We start from the raw sequence: 19,148 nt of genomic DNA, 5'->3' as shown, positions 1-19,148 counted from the left end.
CTTAATGGTGGAACGTGCACGTCTACTACTAGCTAAATGTTGAAAGCAAACATGCAGTTGTAGCAACCATTGAGGAAAAGAGATTGTCTCACATCTCCTGCCCCACAGAAATCCGCTTCAATTCCAAGCCGCGACAGTCCCACATTTTGTCCATGCGGGGCAAACACACAAGACCAGAGAACACGGGGCACCCGAGAAAAGAGGGAAAAATATTGTTGAAAGAAAGGCACATGTCAGCCTGCGAAAATGAAGAAGTCAGACCGAGGGCACAGCCACACACACATGCCGAAAAATGCCTGTCTTCTGTCCAAAGGGGGGAAAAAAGCAATTGAGACAGACACAAGAGGAAGCATGAACAAGAAGACAATAGGAAACAGGAAATGTTTTTTTATAGGCTAGGAGTTCAAATCAGGCCTCTTCCGCAGGGAGGACTTGCCAAAATCCCTCAAACGAGTAAAATTTCAAACAGGACTGAAATTAATTCAGGCGGCATATTTGCTGATTTATTGTAAAATTATAGTTGGTGCATCATTAAGGTTTCAAAACTAACACATGTATAATCAGTCAAACTCAAATGATACTGAAGAAAATAACACCTTAATTAATCGCATTAACTCTTTCCTCCCTAGCAGGAATTTTGCATTTCTTCCCCCAGCTTTGTAGTGTGCTCCCTGAGTGGCTTCAGCAGGAAATTCATAACTAACATTGTGTGTTCAAATAAACTGTTATGACTTCTTTATTTGTTGTTCAATCTTTATTAAACAATCAGTACACTTTCATAATATATAATAGAATAAGATAACAGTTTTGTGTGAAATTGAGTTGAGTAAGTTTTAGAAAATTACAGTGAGACCTCAATTTACTAACTTAATTGGTTCCCAGACAGAGTGTGTAAGGCGAAAAGTGTGTATCTCCCAAAAAAAATTCCCATAGGAAACCATTAAAATGGGAATAATCGGTTCCCGGGTTTCCATAAAATATACTTTTCAACTAAATAAGCCTTAAAACTACACACAACATACCTTATTCTATGTATAATAAATGTGCTATTGTATTGTAATGAAAGAAATACACTGCATTGTATCATAAAGTCACTTTATTTACATTTGTGATGGTCATTTATGGCTTGATGGAATGGCGTTGGAGGTCGAAGGTCAAAGGGAATTGCTGTTTGGAAAGAGAGGCGCATTACATGAGGACTGTTATTAAAGAAATAAACTGTGCTGTAAAATAAAGTTTTATTTACCTTTTTGATGGTCGTTGATGGCTTATGGAAGGAGAGTCACCTTAACCTCTGGTGCTGTTCGGTCGTGTGCTCCCACCGAAGATCACTCCGCCAGCCGTGGTGGGTGTGTATTATGAAAATAGTGCTTTTGATAAGGTTTAATTTTCATAAATTTGACGTTTGTAAGACGAAAAGTTTGTAAGATAAGGTGTTTGTAAGTTGAGGTCTCACTGTATTGCAATGTTAATGAAGATTTTATTTTCCAAAACCTGCAAATTACAACAAAATACATTCACAACAAGTCACATATGCATGAAATAAACCTAGAATGCATTTAAAATAATTCAGGATGTTTTTATTTGTGGTATGGTTTAAAACCATTCATCCTTTATGTACAGCATCTTTGCTTGTGAATGAACAATTCAAGGAATCTCCTTTATAACCAATTATGGCACCTACATGTACCCGGTTAGCCATTTTTATTTTTTATTCACGTTGAACCAGCAAAATTTTAGTTTGCTCACAAAGCCTCTTGGATGAGAAGTGAAATGTCCGACACCTTTAAAGAACTACAGGTGGCGGCTGAAGAAACCTTTTCATCAAGTGATCCATAATCTTTTTTTCCATTAAAAGTAAAGCAAGAATTTGGGGGGTGGGAGTAGAATAGAAACAATTATTTCGTTGCATTTACAACATTAAATATAGCTTTACAAAAAGAGGATATTGGAAATGGAAGCAGGAAATTCAGCTGTATTTTTTGGGGGGGAAGGGGGGGAGGGATTTTGGCTTAGTTTGCCACACATTCTACAAAGCCAGAATGTCCTTCGTCCTTGAGAATAGCATGTATTATGTTTAATTTAAGGCTGCTCCTATTAAGTGCAAAAATTGCTACCAAATTGCTCATGAAAATGGATGTATTAGCCAGGTATACCCAAGCATGTGTCTGCCAAAAATGACTGCAAAGTTAATTTAGGAAGTCCAAACAGATTAATTAGGCAGGCACAATGCGATTTTTCAAATCAGAGAGAAATTGCGATGGATAAGTTTGCATAAAATAACATTTGCCTCCTGGGCTAAACTATTGATGTTCTCGTTTGTCACTTAAAACATAACTTCTTTCAACCTTGCGTTGACTCATTTCTTGATCATTTGATTTGATTTTGACTTTGACATTTAATCCTGGCCTCTGAGTAGTTTTTCGGGTTTGTTGTCCCAAGTTATTTATGCAGCGTTAATGCAGAATGAGCAGATTCATTCAAATGAAACATGGCTTTTATGTGGTTGCTAATCTACCCTAAATTATCAGTAATTTTTTTCTCTTGGTAAAATGTTTGTCTCTCCCTACTAAAACTTTGTCCTCTTCTGAATTTTCTATGGTGAAAACTGGGAGCTCATCAAATCCCAAAACACTATTTTAAATTGGGTGCATACCGCATATTTTACATCTGTTTGCACAGTGCACACTTTTTCTTTTACTATGGAGCATACAATGACATTCCTGCTTCTTTGGATCTTAAAAAGACATTGCAATCTAAATAGAACATGCACAACGCACTTCTCAGCATTGTACCAGAGGTGTTAGCGCAAACACACAATTTAGCACAAACAATTTGTTACTTTACTGCCAGAGGTTGACCATGTGAAATTGGGATATAAATACTCTTCTGTCAAATGTTAAGATGTGTGTATATATATATAGTTTTGTCAGTATTGAAGGAAAAGAAATATGTAATAACAAGAACACAATAGCATCACTTTCTTTAATTATACTATTATGAGCACTAATGCAGCTGTCCTTCCTAATATCATTAGCACTTAATAAGTGTCTGATCAAAAGGGTTCTACTGTAGAATTGGTCAAACAAACATGGCTTGTGTCACCCTCATAATGATTACCCACCCACTTGTCGTGCCATCTGGATAGTGGTGAAAACCTGGCTGGTTATTTAATTAAGTACAGGTCACATAGGTCATTCATGTGGGGGGTTTGCTCTATATGGACCAGGTGCCTACTCCTGGGGTCCATTGAGGTGTCGTGCCGGATCAACACACATTAAGTGAAAAGCATGAAATTCCTCTTCACTCGTGCAACACTCCTTCGACAAAGGAGTGGCAGGCTGCTTACTCGACTTTCTTCTCCAGCGGTCTCAAACACCACACCTGCCTTAAAAGTAGCACACAGGGTTCATTCAAAGTGTGGAATTTGATTTCATAGGTTTTCAGGTCTTGGCAAATATTAATTTAATTTCCAAGACTGTGAAAACATCCATTTTGTCAAACGAAACAAACCAAAAATATACTAGGGGAAAAAAAAGATTCATCCATTTTTTTCCCCTCAAGGCTCTTGGAAATAGTCAAAATCAGCGTGTGAGTGCGTTGTTATCACACGACTGATTGACTCACGAAATGACATCAGTGTATGTTATCAGCTGATAATAAACATCTGTAAAGTATCAGTAGAAATATATATAACTATATTTTGTGGATTATAAATTGCTTTGAAATCTAAATTGCACTTGCCTCAAAGAAGAAAAACAAATACCAGTCACACTGGGTTATAAATGGCATTTTCGGCAGACTTTTATCTTGAAAGCAAATTACAAATAAAAATGAAATAGAGAACAACATGCTGAATATGTGTACAATATGCTAACACTACATGACACAATCAATGAATTTGGAACGTGCTTGGTATGTTCCCGTAGCATATTAAGATAACTATAGCATGAAGAACAGGTTGACCAAACCTTCAGTGTCACATACCTGCCAACCTTGGCTAATAGCTGCCGGTTATTATCTCTGACAATTGTTTGGTGACACAATGATTATCAAAATGATACGCATCTACTCTCTCATGTCACATTTTTTTAATACAGATAAGTCTGTAAAATATGGTCCCTAATAATTTATTTTACATCATAATCCTGTTTTTGTTTCATTGTCCCCCCCCCCAAATAATAGTGTATACATAGTAGATACCTGTGACTCAGCTTTATATGCAAATTGTAATTTTTGGTATTTGCAATTATTTGTTTCTTAATGATTTGTGCGCTCTAAACTCATTTACTGTTTCTTTTAAGATTGCAGCCCAAATCTGTCGACAAGCCGGCTTGGTGCAGAAGTCCAAGGATGTAATGGACTACAGCTCGGAAAACTTTGCCATTGTGTTTGCAGCCATGGGGGTAAGCAAGGAAATTCAAGCATCCAGACGTTTTTTTTTCCCTGTTGTGCACATCTGTGATGCTAATCCACCTCTTAACCCTGAAATGACAGCCAGCCTCCTTTTTTCTCACCCTGCTTTTCAGTCTTTTATTCATTAGGTGATTTAACCTTTAAGTCGTTCTTGTTACTTCTGCAGCTCTGAACATATCCTCCTGCCATGTAGAGGTTACTAATTCAAGAGACCCTTAACACTGTCATCCTGCCAGTATCAAATTCTCTGCCCTTCAGCCTCCCCCCCTGCATAGCTTTTGTGACAGGTTTGACCTTTACCAAACTCCCAATTTGCTTCATTTGCCGACTACTCTCAACCCCCACTTGACGAAATCACATCCTACTGGGATTATTTCACCATCGGAGTTTGCAAGTAGCATCAATGCAAATTGAAGAGGTTACAGTTACACACTTGTTTTGAGGTGGGGAATCAAAAGAACCGCTTCTTTGACTGCAGAATGTCTTATTTAAATCTTGTTCATTAGAGGTTACCATGTTTTTACTGTACTGTGGCATTTCTCATTTTTCTGACCGAATGTAGTGAATGGATGAATTGCAGCTAAAACCAAACGGCTGATTCAATTTCATCCACCAACAAATGGCACTGTCTATCATTAAACAAATAAATCAAGGCTTTGAATGTGCCGCATACGATTTGCTCATGTATGTTATTTTCTGATGTTCATATTCTTGAATAGATCCACAGTTATGACTTCCTCAGAGCACTTTGTTACTTTGGAAAATTTACAGTCCGATTACAAAAATGTAGATTAATCTGTTTTTGGTGGATAATTTGCCTTGCTGTCAATTGATGCTTTTCAAAAAAGGAGTAGTTATTTTATTTATTCATCAGTTTAGATTATTGGCTTCCAAGTTCTGGCTCAGGGGCCATTTGTTGCCCCCCTTCCATGTTTAACTCATTCTCTGCCATTCCAGAATTTATTGGGGAATTGAAAAGCATGACGTGGAGCGCCATTCCCGAATTTGTTCGAGTTTTGTTTTTTCTTGCCTCCTCCCATGAGGGTGAAATATTTGCCTTTTGTACAGGCGCCCCAATTTCAAGCTCATATAAGTCCAGTCCCATGTAACTTAGGCATTAACTATTTTTTTATTTTTTTATGCTGAAAGAAGAGAGTCTATGGTCTGCTACTCTGCATTGAATATTTATGTAGTCCTAAAACTCAATATTCTGTGGGTCCTGCAATTTGAGTGAAAAATGTCTAAATCTCTGGCACTGGAGTAGACATGTTTGCACATCATCTGGCAATAAAGTTAAGTAGCCCACAGAATCGACTTAAAAAATCTCCTACTTTTTTAGGGGGGGTCTCTTAAAATGGGTGATATCTGGGGTACGAGTATTCCATCTGATGCCATTACTTCCAGTTATGGAGTGTCACTGACAATGTTTCTATATCCCTCCCCCAGGTCAACATGGAAACTGCTCGTTTCTTCAAGTCTGATTTTGAAGAAAACGGTTCAATGGACAATGTTTGCCTTTTCTTGAATCTGGCCAATGATCCCACGTAAGATTCACTCAGACTTATTAGGATTGGATTTCCTCTCTTCATATGACAGCTGCATTGTAGTCGTGTTTTTGTACAATGAAAAACAACACAGCCTGTTCAAGTTGTTTTTTTTTCTCTTCCTTTGTGATACCATTTAGGATTGAGCGTATCATTACTCCTCGCCTGGCATTGACGACAGCAGAATATCTGGCCTACCAGTGTGAGAAACATGTTCTGGTCATCCTCACCGATATGAGTTCCTATGCCGAGGCTCTGAGAGAGGTAACAGAACTTTCCCACCTCACTAACACAGTGTGCTGACTTTATTGTTGCTGAATTTGCAATCTTAATTCATTGTGTGATATAGAGCCGTAAAAGACACGTGAAGCAAAAGTAATGCTGTATACCGGATGGAAAGCCCTTCCATGTTTGACTATAAAAAGTGCCAAAGAATATTGGCACTTAATAAAATAATATAATGAGGCATGAGAATCATGAAAAATTAAGTAGTTGATCACTGAAGGCGTGTCCACTGAATGTGCTGAAATCACGCGCCATTCAACTGGTAGCTATATATCAAAGTTACACTGCTATAGTTAGTTTTGTGTGCTCGGACTAAAAAAACGGCGATGGAGCTTACATGATGTGACATCATTATAAGAGGCTCAACTTGAAAAAAAATAGCTTTAGACTTCATGCAATGACCGTATTGTTCACATATTAACAGACCCATGTCAGATAGTCAGCATTATATGATGTTTTGGGGTTGAGATGCAATGGCACCCACTCCATTGTGCTTCCTATGTGGTGAAAAGCTTTAGAACATTTGATACTCTGAGATGCTTTTATTTTAAAACATGAAGTGAGTAGGTGAGAATACAGCATTTCCCCTGCTAAGCTTTAATGTCAACTGAGATGAGTAATCTCAGTTTTATATACGTTTATTAGCTTCCTCTTACAATAATACTGAGCTCAGTCCCATTAGGACCCACCAACAGGCAGCGCATTTCACATGTCTTCTTCTTTCATTTGTGCTTACGGTCACAGTTTTCACACCTTTTTGTTTGGCACAATAATGTTGGGTGCATAATTTCTTAAAACCGATGGAGGCAAGTCTTAAAAGTGGGTGGGAAAAAAACCTTGACGTGATTGTAAACAAACAAACGTGTGTGAATCAAAGGCAGAAATTAATTTGCTGTCAATGAGCAACTGAAGTCAACCAGCTTGGGGACACTTCTTAAATTAAAGCTGCAAGTCTACACTACAAATACTGCTGTGGGGTCAAGTGATGCCAATTTTTTTAAAGAGGCAGATAACCGGAAGGCAAATGTTGTCATTCTGTTTGATGACATATGTGGGGAAATAACACACAGAAAAAAACATTTTTTATTGTATTTATTTTTTTATTTTAATCCAAAGTCAAGTGAATTCAAAGCAAAGGAGAATGTGAATCCAAGCCATTTATCGCTGGAGTTACAGGTTGGTGTTGGGGACTGGGGCTAAATACATGTGTCAATTGAAGACTCAACCTTTACATGGCTGAATAGGAATCTGCTATTTTTCTCAAGGCTCTTTGTATGTGCCGAACTAGATGTCAAGCAATTCGCCTCTTAGCTGTGTAGACCGCACGGGTCAAGGTTGAGGTAATCACAAATGCGCCATTAAAACCTGGTTTTCTGCGAGGACTGTATTGAAAAGCAAACTACACAACATGAAAGGATTATGACGGAGATACAAAAGGGTGACTAGCAAGGATCTGACTTTCCAAGAAGTAGCCAAAGAAAGAAAAGAGAAGGTTTAACAGAGGAAGCAGTAAGTAGCAGGAGCTTGTAAAAGCTCGGCTCTTGAAAAAGGTCACGTTTCCAACTAAAAAGGGACACTTCATTTAGGTTACTATTTTTGGTGACTTGAAATTTATGTTGGACATCCATGAGTGGATGCGTCATTCCACCTAGCTATTGGATTAGATTGGATGTACCTTTATTCGTCTCGCAGTGAACGGCCTCATACCAGCACGACGGCGTGCACTATCCAATTAATTCAACAAAGAAGTCGGGGGGCCACGTAATATTTTAAGACATTGAATCAACTTGGGGTACTAGGTTTTTTTTCCCATAGTAATCACGTTCTAGCAAAAAGGTGATAATTTTCTGTTGATCAACACAAAGTACTGTGTCCAATATGCTGCTAATTTTCATGCTTTCATCTTAACCATGATAATTCCACCTACATGCTAATTACATGAATTGCCGCTGGTAACATTTCTTTTGTAACTGCAATTAATTTTGCTGCTGTTGTGAAGCAGACACCTGCGTGATTGGCGTCTGCATCAGACAGACAAATGCATGGTTTGTCTTTAAATCCCAAATGCAGTGATACCTCGGTTTCCGAACGCTTTAGCTGCCGAACTTTTTGCCTTACGAACGTTAAATTCGCGAGAATATAATCTTGGAAAACACGGAGCGCCACAATGAGTGATGTGTCATTTGCGAACAAGAGTTCTTGGAGCTCCTGAAATGGCAGCTGGCTTTTTTTCCCTCTATTCCGGGCCCCCTGTCTTTGGTTAATGCCGCACGTGATTGGTCAAGATACGTGGTAGAGGAGGGAAGGGACACACGCAGCAGGACACACACAGCAGTAAGGGGGGGCGAGGGGTTACAGAACAGAAACACACACACACGAAAGGGAGATGACAGAGCTTGAAACAAAATAACAAAAGTGAAAAAAAAATTGAAATAGTGAGAAAATGGATAGAAAACACAGTGAATTTTGGACTCGTTTCAACTTTCATAGTTCAAAGGCAGAGTATCCCATCAATCAGGCTCCACAAAAAACCCGCACAAGCCATCTGTACAATTTGAAGAGAACATACAAGCAAGGGAACCAGCTATTAATGAAGTTTCTTGTGTCTGCCTGGATCTGTTGCTGTTGCAATATCACAACTTCTAAGATGTACAACCGAGAGCTCCTTGAGACACTTTATGCAAAAAGCTAGCTATCCATTCCATCAAGCCACCAACGATCATCACAAAGGTTAATAAAACGACTTTATTATACCGTAGTTTATTTCTTTAATTACAATACCATAGCACATTTATTATACATGAAATAAGCTATATTGTGTGTAGTTTTAAGGCTTATATAGTTGAAAATTGTTTTTTTGGGGTGGGAATGGGTTATTCTCATTTTAATGGTTTACTCTGGGAAATTGTTTGGAATACACAGTTTTCGCCTTACACATTTTCTGGGAACCAATTAAGTTTCGTAAGCCAAGGTATCACTGTAGGTATTTTGTCAAGAGTAGCTAAAACAGGCAAAGCCTTTTTTTAGTTCAATGCAATCCCCAGCTCATTCAGTAACTCTCCCCGCTACGGTCATCTTGAGAATTTCCTATTACGATTCATTTTGTCTTTCTGTCCTTGGGACTAAAATGTAGTTGTCTGAAAGTGGAAAATTGTGTCGCTCTTCCTTCCCACCTACACTTTTTTCCACCCTGTAGGTGTCTGCTGCCAGAGAAGAGGTGCCTGGCCGCCGAGGTTTCCCCGGTTACATGTACACTGACTTGGCCACCATCTATGAGCGCGCTGGACGAGTCGAGGGCAGGAATGGCTCCATTACTCAGATCCCCATCCTCACAATGCCCAATGACGGTACGAATCGCAGTCCTTTCAACAAAAGCTTTTTCATATCAGAAGCAGAATCTTCTTTACTGCCCAAGTATGTCAACCACACAAGGAATTTGTCTCCAGTAGTACAGGCTGCACTAATATCATCAGCACAAAGACATAACAAATAAGCATGCAAGAGCATTCCATGATGTAAGTGAACCGTGGTGTGGTGGTACCACCCAATGACAGCCGTGAGACAAAGTGTAAAGTTTCAAGCAGAGCAAATGTGAGTGATAGAATATTAAATTATAACAGTTGGTGCAGAAAATCCCTTTACAGCTATTATACGTTTCACTCATTTGAGAATCATTCCTACAAGGGTCTAGTGGAGTGTGTCTGCGGACATCATTGGCCATTAATTTTTTTGGGTGACTGTCGCAATCATTTTCCCCAAAGAGTACATGTCGTGTGGGTTGCTCCTCTTGGAAATTGAAACAATAATCTGTCATCGCACAAAAAAAAGGTAAGCATTCGAAATGGTCTTACAGGCCATAAATGATGCCCCAAGTTACCATAGCAACCACACTACATAGTGCACACTCATACGCCATTACAGCATGACAAGTGGAGGAGTGTGTTAACCTTTACTCGAACACTGCTGGTTTCCTAGCGATTATCAGGCGCTTGATTTGAAGTGAAGGTGGTCGAAATGGCTACTAGAAAGGTGATTTATGCGTTTTTCTGTTTTAAATTTGGCTTTGTGAAAAAGCCAGCTCTGGGCTCGCTTTAGAACCCATTTTTAAAGGACAACGGACGTCTCCGGACAAGTTGTGTCCATAATTTGTAAAATCGCTTCAAATGACTTCTACTGAGCGTATTTTACAAAGATTCCACCGCATATAGCTATATTTTACGTTTTAAGACTCGTGCTGAATATTCCGGAAGTCTTGTTGTTAGGTTTGGTGACAAATCCGTACATGACGTCACTGAAGTAACGCCCCTGACTGAAAAAAAGGACACATTGTAGCAGTCCTTCCATCACGTCAATGCTTGTTTGGTCTGAAAACCTCGTGTTGCACCAAAAAGAGCCAGAAGAGGGCGTCCAAGCTCCATGTAAGGAATTTATCAGCCTTTGGAAACAGGCTGATTCATTCCTCACAGGAGCTCGGTGGCCATTTTTTGCCTCTTTTTGGGTGAGACATTTCCCCCCAGTGTTGCCTCAAAATGGCACAGAATAAATTCTTTAATCGGTTGCAAACATGTATGCTTTCCTCTTCAGAACGATTTGAATCATATTCATAACTGGATGTGTAACAAGAAAGCAAATTCTCTGAATCTGAAGCCATTGTTTTGATTCTCCAGCAATGCAAGACGTCTTGGCGTGACGTCTCGAACGGGGGCGGGACTTTCTGAAAATGCCTAATTCGCAGCTCATTTTTTTGCAGATTTTGGACATTTTAAGTCATTTTTATTGGTGTTTTGCATTTGAATAAAAATATCATACTGCATGTTTTGGGTATTTTAGATGCTATAAAGCGTTTTTCTGATGTCAGTTAGGAAACAAAAAAGTGACGTCGGTTGTCCTTTAAGTCTTCATTTCATTCTGAATGCGGAATGAGCACAATAAAATGGTTAGTTTGATCACTTGTACCATTGTTGAAACATAAATAAAAGATGCTCCTCCCATTCTCCCAACCTCCTCCCTCTGAAAGACATCACCCATCCAATTCCTGATCTGACGGGATACATTACTGAGGGTCAGGTGTATGTGGACAGGCAGCTGCACAACCGTCAGGTGAGTTGGCCAGATGCCCTAAAATATCTGTCAGTCTTTTTTCAACTGTAATGAACTTTTCTTTCATTCGTTTTGCAAATGTGCTTGTCTTTCAGATTTACCCACCCATCAATGTTTTGCCCTCTTTGTCCCGTCTGATGAAGTCAGCCATCGGAGAGGGTATGACCAGGAAGGACCATGCTGATGTCTCAAACCAACTGGTAACACAAGTTCATTTGTACCTTATTTTCCGAATTATAGGTCTCTCCGCAGTAGATGTCGCACCAGCCATAAAATGCAGAATAAATAAGAAAAAGAAACATACATCAGTCACACTGGAGTATAAATTGCATTTTTCTGGCAATACATTTGATGAAATCTGACAACTTGAAAGGCAAATAAATATACAAACAACAGGCTGAATAAGAGAAGGATATGCTGATTTCATTATGACGCAATACCAACAACCACGGTCTGCCCGTTATTTTCATGTAACAAAGTCAAGAGTTATTCAGATAAGTATAACATAAAGAACACAATAATGAGTCCACCAAACCATCAGTGTCCCTCCAAATCTTTAAATCCCATGAAATCTCCACGCTCTGTATCACTTTTAAACAACTCTGCTACCTCCATAGGTAGAAAAGGCGGTGCTTCCTCTTCTACTTGTCTTACGGCAGACTCCAAAAAGGCATAGCATGCTCGCTTGTGGTTTAATGTGAAAATAACTTGAGAAAGTATTTAATAATTGCTCACATAAATCGCTCCGGAGTATGAATCGCATGTCAAAAAACTGATTTATTGCAAGTAAAATACATTCTGTTTTAGAGGAGTAATTTTCCAACTCTAGTAACATCTTGAGGGAAAATATATACATATACAGTGATCCCTTGTTTCTTTGACATTCCAAATTACAGTGATACCTCACCTTACCAACTTAATTGTTTCCCAGAAAGTGTGTGTTCGGCGAAAAGTTCGTCGGCCTTAACATTTATTTCCCATAAAAAACCATCAAAAATGAGAATAATCAGTTCCCAGGTCCCCGTGAAACAGAATTTTCGACTAAATAAGCCTTAAAACTACACAAAATATACCTTATTTCATGGCTAATAAACGTGCTATTGGATTATAATTAAAGAAATAAACTACTGTATAATAAAGTCATATTATTTACCTCTGTGATGGTCGTTGATGTAGTTGCCTCTTGATGATATCCAAGTGAAGTTGCCGTGCTTTCTCGGCGATAATACCCTCACACACTGTCCCCTGCTAGCTGCTTTTTGTTAATCCAAATCAACAGATAATTTTCAACGTCTTCAATGGTCGACTTAGCATACTAGTACTAGGATGCTAAGTCACACAAACGCACACCTCGTTTGTGTTTTTCGATGATCTTCTTCTGCTCGACTAATTTTCTTTTGTGTCCTCCTCGGCTTAACACTGGCCTGGGGTCTTTTTTGGTACCATAATAGCAAAAGTAGTCCACTCGATAGCAAACCACGTCTGCACTCAAAGGGGTTGTGGAAAACTAATCCGCCAGCCACTGTGACGCTGTGTGGTTTGGTCAGCCAAAAACTAGTTTGCATGCCAAGATTATAGTCTCGTGAATTTAATGTTCATATGGCAAAAAGTTCGTGAGCTAAAGTGTTTGTAAGATGAGGTATCACTGTACTGTATTCAGAAAAAAAATGCTCTATTACTGAAGTTTTAATTTGTACATGCCTGTTCAGGACTGTCGATGCACCGGGCACTGCTGCTTCTTTAGCAGCTTCAGGAAGTACATTCTCTGAATGATGAATGTGAATTACTATAAACGGTTTTATAATTACTCATTTAATTAAATGTGAGTTGAGCAATCGTCTTTGTCTCAAATATGTAAACTATAAATACTATTTACATATTTTAAACATGCTGGTAGTACCCACAAGCCCTGCCACACAAAAAAAATCTAGGTGATGGTGCGTGGTTTGTCACTTTGTGCAGGATCTCAGTCCCCAATAGCCACGATAAGTGAGGGATCGCTGTGTGTGTGGTTTTTTTTTCTTGGGCTGACCAAACCTATTTTTCATGGCTTGGTAATGTTGTTGCTTTTTCCTTGTTTCTTTCCAGTGCCGAGAAATAGTTTAAAAGCTTAAAAGAGTGTGCTGAGGCTTGAGTGAAAACACGAGAATGAATTGCCAGCATACTTGTTTTCTTTTCCTTCATCGCAACATTCTAATCATTTCCCCAGTCTCTGATAACTTTTAATTATTTCCATGTCCTCACCCATTTTAGTATGCCTGCTATGCTATTGGCAAGGATGTTCAGGCCATGAAGGCTGTCGTGGGAGAAGAAGCCCTCACTTCTGATGACTTGCTCTACCTTGAGTTTCTACAGAAATTTGAGAAGAACTTCATTGCCCAGGGTGAGTGTGTTCTGAACAAATGAAGCCCCCACTTATTTTTTTCCGTTTATGCCTTAACAACAGTGGTAAATGCTGAAATGTTGAATTACTTGGGTAATTGAAGCCTGGTGTTATCCTGTGTGGAAAACGCACATCTCATTCTTGCTTGAAAGTGTTCCCCCATATATATACATATATATGTATATATAAATAAACAAAAGTGAAATGGTGAGAAAATGGATAGAAACACAGTGAAATGTGGACTTGTTTCAACTTTGATAGTTCAAAAGCAGAGTGTAGACTGCAAGGTTAAAATATCCCATCAATCAGGCTTCACAAACAACCCGCACCAGCCATCTGTACACTTGATGCAAAAAACTATCAACCCAGCTAAACAGAACACAATTGATGAGGAACTAGATAAAATTATCACATAGAAAGCACCACCTAGAGATCATTCCTCAAGATGGTGAAAGAAGAAGGTTACGTTCCTCATCAAGTGTTTAATGCTGAGTAAACCGGCCACTCCATTCCAGCAAGCCATCAATGACCAACACAAAGGTAAATAAAACGACTTTATTATATAGTGCAGTTTATTTCTTTAATTATAATACCATAGCACATTTATTATACATACAATAAGGTATATTTTGTGTTGTTTTAAGGCTTAGGAAATTAGAAAGAAGAAAATTATGTTTTACGGGGACATGGGAACGGACTATTCTCATTTTAATGGTTTCCTATGGGAAATTATTTTTTGGGATACACACTTTTCGCCTTACACACTCTGTCTGGCAACCAATTAAGTTCGTAAGCCAAGGTATCACTGTATTTGACTCTTTTTAGGACACGTTTCTCCATATGAACAAAGGTAATACTTTTTTTAATGTGTGATCTTTTTGTTTGACTCAGGCCCATACGACAACAGGACGGTTTACGAAACCCTGGACATCGGCTGGCAGCTCCTCCGTATCTTCCCTAAGGAAATGCTGAAGAGGATTCCTCAGAGCACATTGGCTGAGTTTTATCCCAGGGAGTCAGCCGCTCGCCACTGAGGCGCCCCAAAAAAAGGAATTTTGTGGTTCTTTGTCATCTCATCTTCTTACAACCATACTCCTCCCTCTATGATGCCAGCAGTCTTCTGCCTTCTACCTTGTGGCATGGCGATGAATATTGTCGAGCACCCCTTATCCTAAAGCTTACTTCCATCATACCCATGTCCCTTCAGTACCCATCTCACGCACCACAAGATTACAGTAGTAAATCGATGTATGTGTATTGTAGTGTGTCATTCTGCAAAGTGTGGTTTATGAAAAGTATCTGTGGTTGTATTTATGGCAAAGAAATGTGATCATATCTGTAAAACTTTATTCAAGCCTCTATTACATATGTTACTGCTGGATTCGCCACATGTATTTTTTTTAAATTATGTACTGTCCCTTGTCACAAAGGATGATGAAGAATATTTCACATCTGGTATAAGATGAATGGTATCCTCAGCAGTGATTCATCAATCAAATGAACTCAAAGGCGTCAGTGTGAACATTATTGATGGAAGGCAGGTGGTAGTCATGCTGTATTTAAACTCTCTCGGGCCCTCATACCAACTATATCATGGATGTTTACATTGTTAGTGTTTTGTTTGGTTTGTGTTCCAAAAGTCTATAAGTATATTGAACATTCCTAGTAGTCAGAAAAATTAATTGTTGTGCGATCACAATTGTTTTTTTTTTGTTGTTGTTAGTGAACAAAAATAAATTATGAGTACCATTTATCTCTGTGGAACCCTCAGCAGAATCATGTCCTCTTTCACATTGCTTAATACTATTTCCCCATTTTGTGGCAATTTTTTGTGAGTTAAAACCTAACTTCTGTTGCATTTTTATGGGGTAAAATTGACTTTTTTTTTTTTTTTTTTTTTTTTTTTTTTTTTTCAAAAAAAAATTGCCTCTGTTGCATATATTCTGCATATCGCCAAAGATGCATTTCCAGCAACTGCTGTATTTTGTTTTTCTACTTCTTTCTTTCCTTTTCTCTTCCTTTCATAACTGCTGCTGTGTCACTTCCGGGTAGAGTGAACGCTGGTGCGAATGGCTGCCGCTGCTCACCCGCACACAAAAAATCCTGTGACTGTAAAGTGTCCTTGAAAGTTTTGAAAGCCGCTTAGAAATTAAATGTATTATGATAAAGAACCAATAAATGCACACATACAGTACTTGCAAGTCAAAAATATGACAGAAAACTGTGCTGAAATCGCGTCTGCCCGGTGGCCCGGGGTGTACAACTTTTACGTCGGGCGTACAACTTTCAAAACATCTAGGCCCGGGTGGCCTAGAAGCTTTTTTTTTTTTCAAATCAAACGTTTGTTTCATTAAATAAAGCCAAAGCTACACGCAAACCGCTACAAGCCAAGTGGACTCCTCTTTCTTAGCGGCTTTCAAAACTCAAGTACACTTTTCAGTCAAGGTGTAGTCCGAAGCACGAAACAGGCCTCTGATTGGCCGCCGGTGCCAAATATAATGCAAATATAATTTGCATACCATGTGTTGCTTTGTGTAAGCGGGTTCGGTAAATGATACAACTTCTGGATAGAGTTGAGGTTCTTTATTAGGACGGCTGTGTTGGTTGGAGGGAGAAGGCAATTGACATGTGTGGCTCTCGTAGGCTCTCATCAGACTCACTTGCAGGAGCGCCTGCTCCTTTGATCTATAGCCAGGCATCACTAGTAGAACTAGAACATGCAAATACGATTTGCTCATATCATTACATCTCCCTTTCTTAATTGAATTCTTTACTTTGAACAAATGTAATGAATTTAATTATCTCAGTAATTAGCAAATTTAAACTTGAATAAAGTCTTTCCAAATTTTGCAACAATAACTGAAACATTCACATTATACATTCATTATTTTTTTTCCACCACATGATCACTTAGAAAAACATGTTAAATGGTTTCAATCAGTCTCTCAGGTGGTTTCACTTTCCTTGAGGATTTTCGGATATCATGTCCTGGAATTAGAGGTGTTACAACAGTCTCTGTTACAGTCTCTGTTCGTTGACTTGCTATGGTTGGTTCTTTATTGGCGAGCCAGCCAGGAGGATTTTTTTTCCGTCCTCCTTAGCCCAATCAACTCTCCTAATGGAAAGAACCAGATTTCCCAGCCGCCCGTGAACCCGGCATCTTCACAGCTAGACCCCTCAAGCCGAGCTCCCGATGGGCCGCCACCACCCGTGGGCGCCCCGACCCCACCGTGAAACCTGCCGCACCCTGATGGCCAACATCGTCCAATTCGCCTGGCGACTCTGCAACTAGCTGCATCGTATATGTCCACGATCGGACATCGTCGGACATCGCTTATGTCCACGGTCGGACATCGTATATGTCCACGATCGGACATCGCTTATGTCCACGATCGGACTTCGGGAAGACGCTTCATGGCCGACACGGCCGCCGACGTCAGCGTTCTTCCTCAGCGTCCTGCAGAGCGCCATGGCAGCGCGATCAACGCCACCGTCGCCGATGACCGGCCTGTCCGTGCCCGGCAGCACGACCAACTCCACGCTTGTTCGTCCTCACAATCCCTCATCGATCGACTCAAACTGGCAGTCGTAGAGCACTCTTTGCCGTGCTCCCGTACAACGACTTCAGGCACCACGAAACTTCCTCGGCAACCACCCCACCGACGCCTGCCATCCCCGGTGACCGTCATTTTGCCTGGCCTCACCATGTCGCAGAATGACTTTTGTTTTTATTTCTTTTTACTTCATCGCTTTCACCGACTTCGGATCCAGTGAATTTCTCCACTGCGAGACTAATAAAGGCAAATCCAATCCAATACTCGGCACCAAAAGCCAATCAGAAGCCTGTTTCGTGCTTCGGACTGCACAGTGACTGAATAGTCTACTTGAGTGTTTTGAAAGCCACTTAGAAAGAGGAGTCCACGTGGCTTTAAGAAGACAACGCAAACATTGCGCACCATGATGACAAATGACAACTGGAGCAAAATCTTCAGCAAGGGGTGTTTACCATAAATTAAGCAAGGGAGCATTTGTGGTAGGTATTTTCTTAATTTAAAAAAAACATTGTTTATACTTTGCAATGTTTTTTTTTCGTTTTTTTTTCGATTAGTCGTCTTATTGTGTTTCAAGTCTTCTTGTGCCGGTCCCAAGCCCGGATAAATACAGAGGGTTGTGTCAGGAAGGGCATCCGACGTAAAAGCTGGGCCAAAACAAACATGCGTATCATACCTCTGAAGATGGAGGTTACTGATTCGCTGTGGCGACCCTTTGAAGGGAAAAGCCGAAAGGAAAAGAAGAAGATTGTGTTTCAAGTTGTGAAAAATGGGGTAGGCAAGTTTCTGGCCGGCCAGGCAACTTTTCAGAGTTGCCTGCCCGGGTGTCTGCTAACTTTTTGTCATGAGTTTCAGACACTGGATATGCAGTGATCCTCGCTACTCTGCGGTCCACTTATTGCGGTTTCAGTGCATCGCGCGGTTTTTTTTCCACTGAAAAAAATGTTCAGAATAAAAAACATGCCCAATGACTCAGAGGTTTTGTACATGGCTGTAGCTTGCTTGATTGGTTCCCAGTGCTGATATTACCCAAAGACATCACTATATCTCATGGTTTGAAGCCATGTGGATTGGCTGTGCATCTTTTCAGCCCCACCCACCACCCCTCTCTGTCTTATCACATGTATTATTATGATATAATATACATTTAATCTCAAGGTCACTTGACAGTCACTGGCATTACTTGATTTTCGTTCGTTGCGGGTGGTCCTGGTCCCCATTAACCGTGAAAAATGTGGGATTACTGCAAAAGTGAGCTTGATTGAAAGAAAAGTATGCAGGCCGTCCAGTGAAACAGTGGTTAGCATGTCGATCCCACAGTGCATGTTTGCATATTCACCCAGGGCATATGTGGGGTTTCTCTGGGTATTCCGGTTTCCTCCCACATTCTCAAAAACATGCATGGCAGGCTGATTGAACACCAAATTATCCCAAGATGTGAGTATGTGCGTCGATTGTTGCCCGTCCCTGTGTGCCCTGCGATTAGCTGGTAACCAGTTCAGGGTGTCCCCCACATACTGCCCGAAGACAGCTGGGATGGGCTCCAAAACCCTTCCGAGACCCTTGTGAGGATGAGCGGATCGCAAAATGGATGAAAAGTAAAGCACATGAATGACTGCAGTCAAGAGGTACATCTCAGCCATTCCTTACATTTCATAGCATTTTGTCTGTGACTAGTTTTCAAATGTGAAGTTGAAAATAACGTATTGTGGTTTACATATGCCAATCTGACATGTTGGTTGGGGTATTAGTAAGCATCATGGAATTTCACAAGTTTGATTTGCTTTCGCAGGCCGAATAAAATAATATCGGCTGTTGACTTTGACACCTGTGCGTTAAACACCGGCATGATGTGTCGCGTAATGCGCA

At 39.9% G+C, this 19,148-nt stretch overlaps 1 protein-coding gene across 1 annotated transcript in view; it reads left to right on the top strand.

Moving 5' to 3' along the window:
* The window catches only part of atp6v1b2a (ATPase H+ transporting V1 subunit B2a), a 40,966-nt gene extending 25,468 nt beyond the window's left edge, over nucleotides 1-15,498 (top strand). The window contains exons 7-14 of the mRNA XM_089012064.1: nucleotides 4,305-4,406; nucleotides 5,863-5,960; nucleotides 6,101-6,224; nucleotides 9,442-9,592; nucleotides 11,263-11,345; nucleotides 11,441-11,545; nucleotides 13,599-13,728; nucleotides 14,620-15,498. Of these exons, the coding sequence (XP_088868190.1) occupies nucleotides 4,305-4,406; nucleotides 5,863-5,960; nucleotides 6,101-6,224; nucleotides 9,442-9,592; nucleotides 11,263-11,345; nucleotides 11,441-11,545; nucleotides 13,599-13,728; nucleotides 14,620-14,762 (936 nt within the window). The 3' untranslated portion in view covers nucleotides 14,763-15,498. The remainder of the gene's footprint in view (nucleotides 1-4,304; nucleotides 4,407-5,862; nucleotides 5,961-6,100; nucleotides 6,225-9,441; nucleotides 9,593-11,262; nucleotides 11,346-11,440; nucleotides 11,546-13,598; nucleotides 13,729-14,619) is intronic.
* The last annotated feature ends 3,650 nt before the right edge of the window (nucleotides 15,499-19,148 follow it).

This window comes from Hippocampus bargibanti, linkage group LG13 (assembly GCF_051943395.1).
Source record: "Hippocampus bargibanti isolate YZ-2025 linkage group LG13, ASM5194339v1, whole genome shotgun sequence".
NCBI lineage: Eukaryota > Metazoa > Chordata > Actinopteri > Syngnathiformes > Syngnathidae > Hippocampus > Hippocampus bargibanti.
This window is presented reverse-complemented; position numbering and strand designations above follow the sequence as displayed.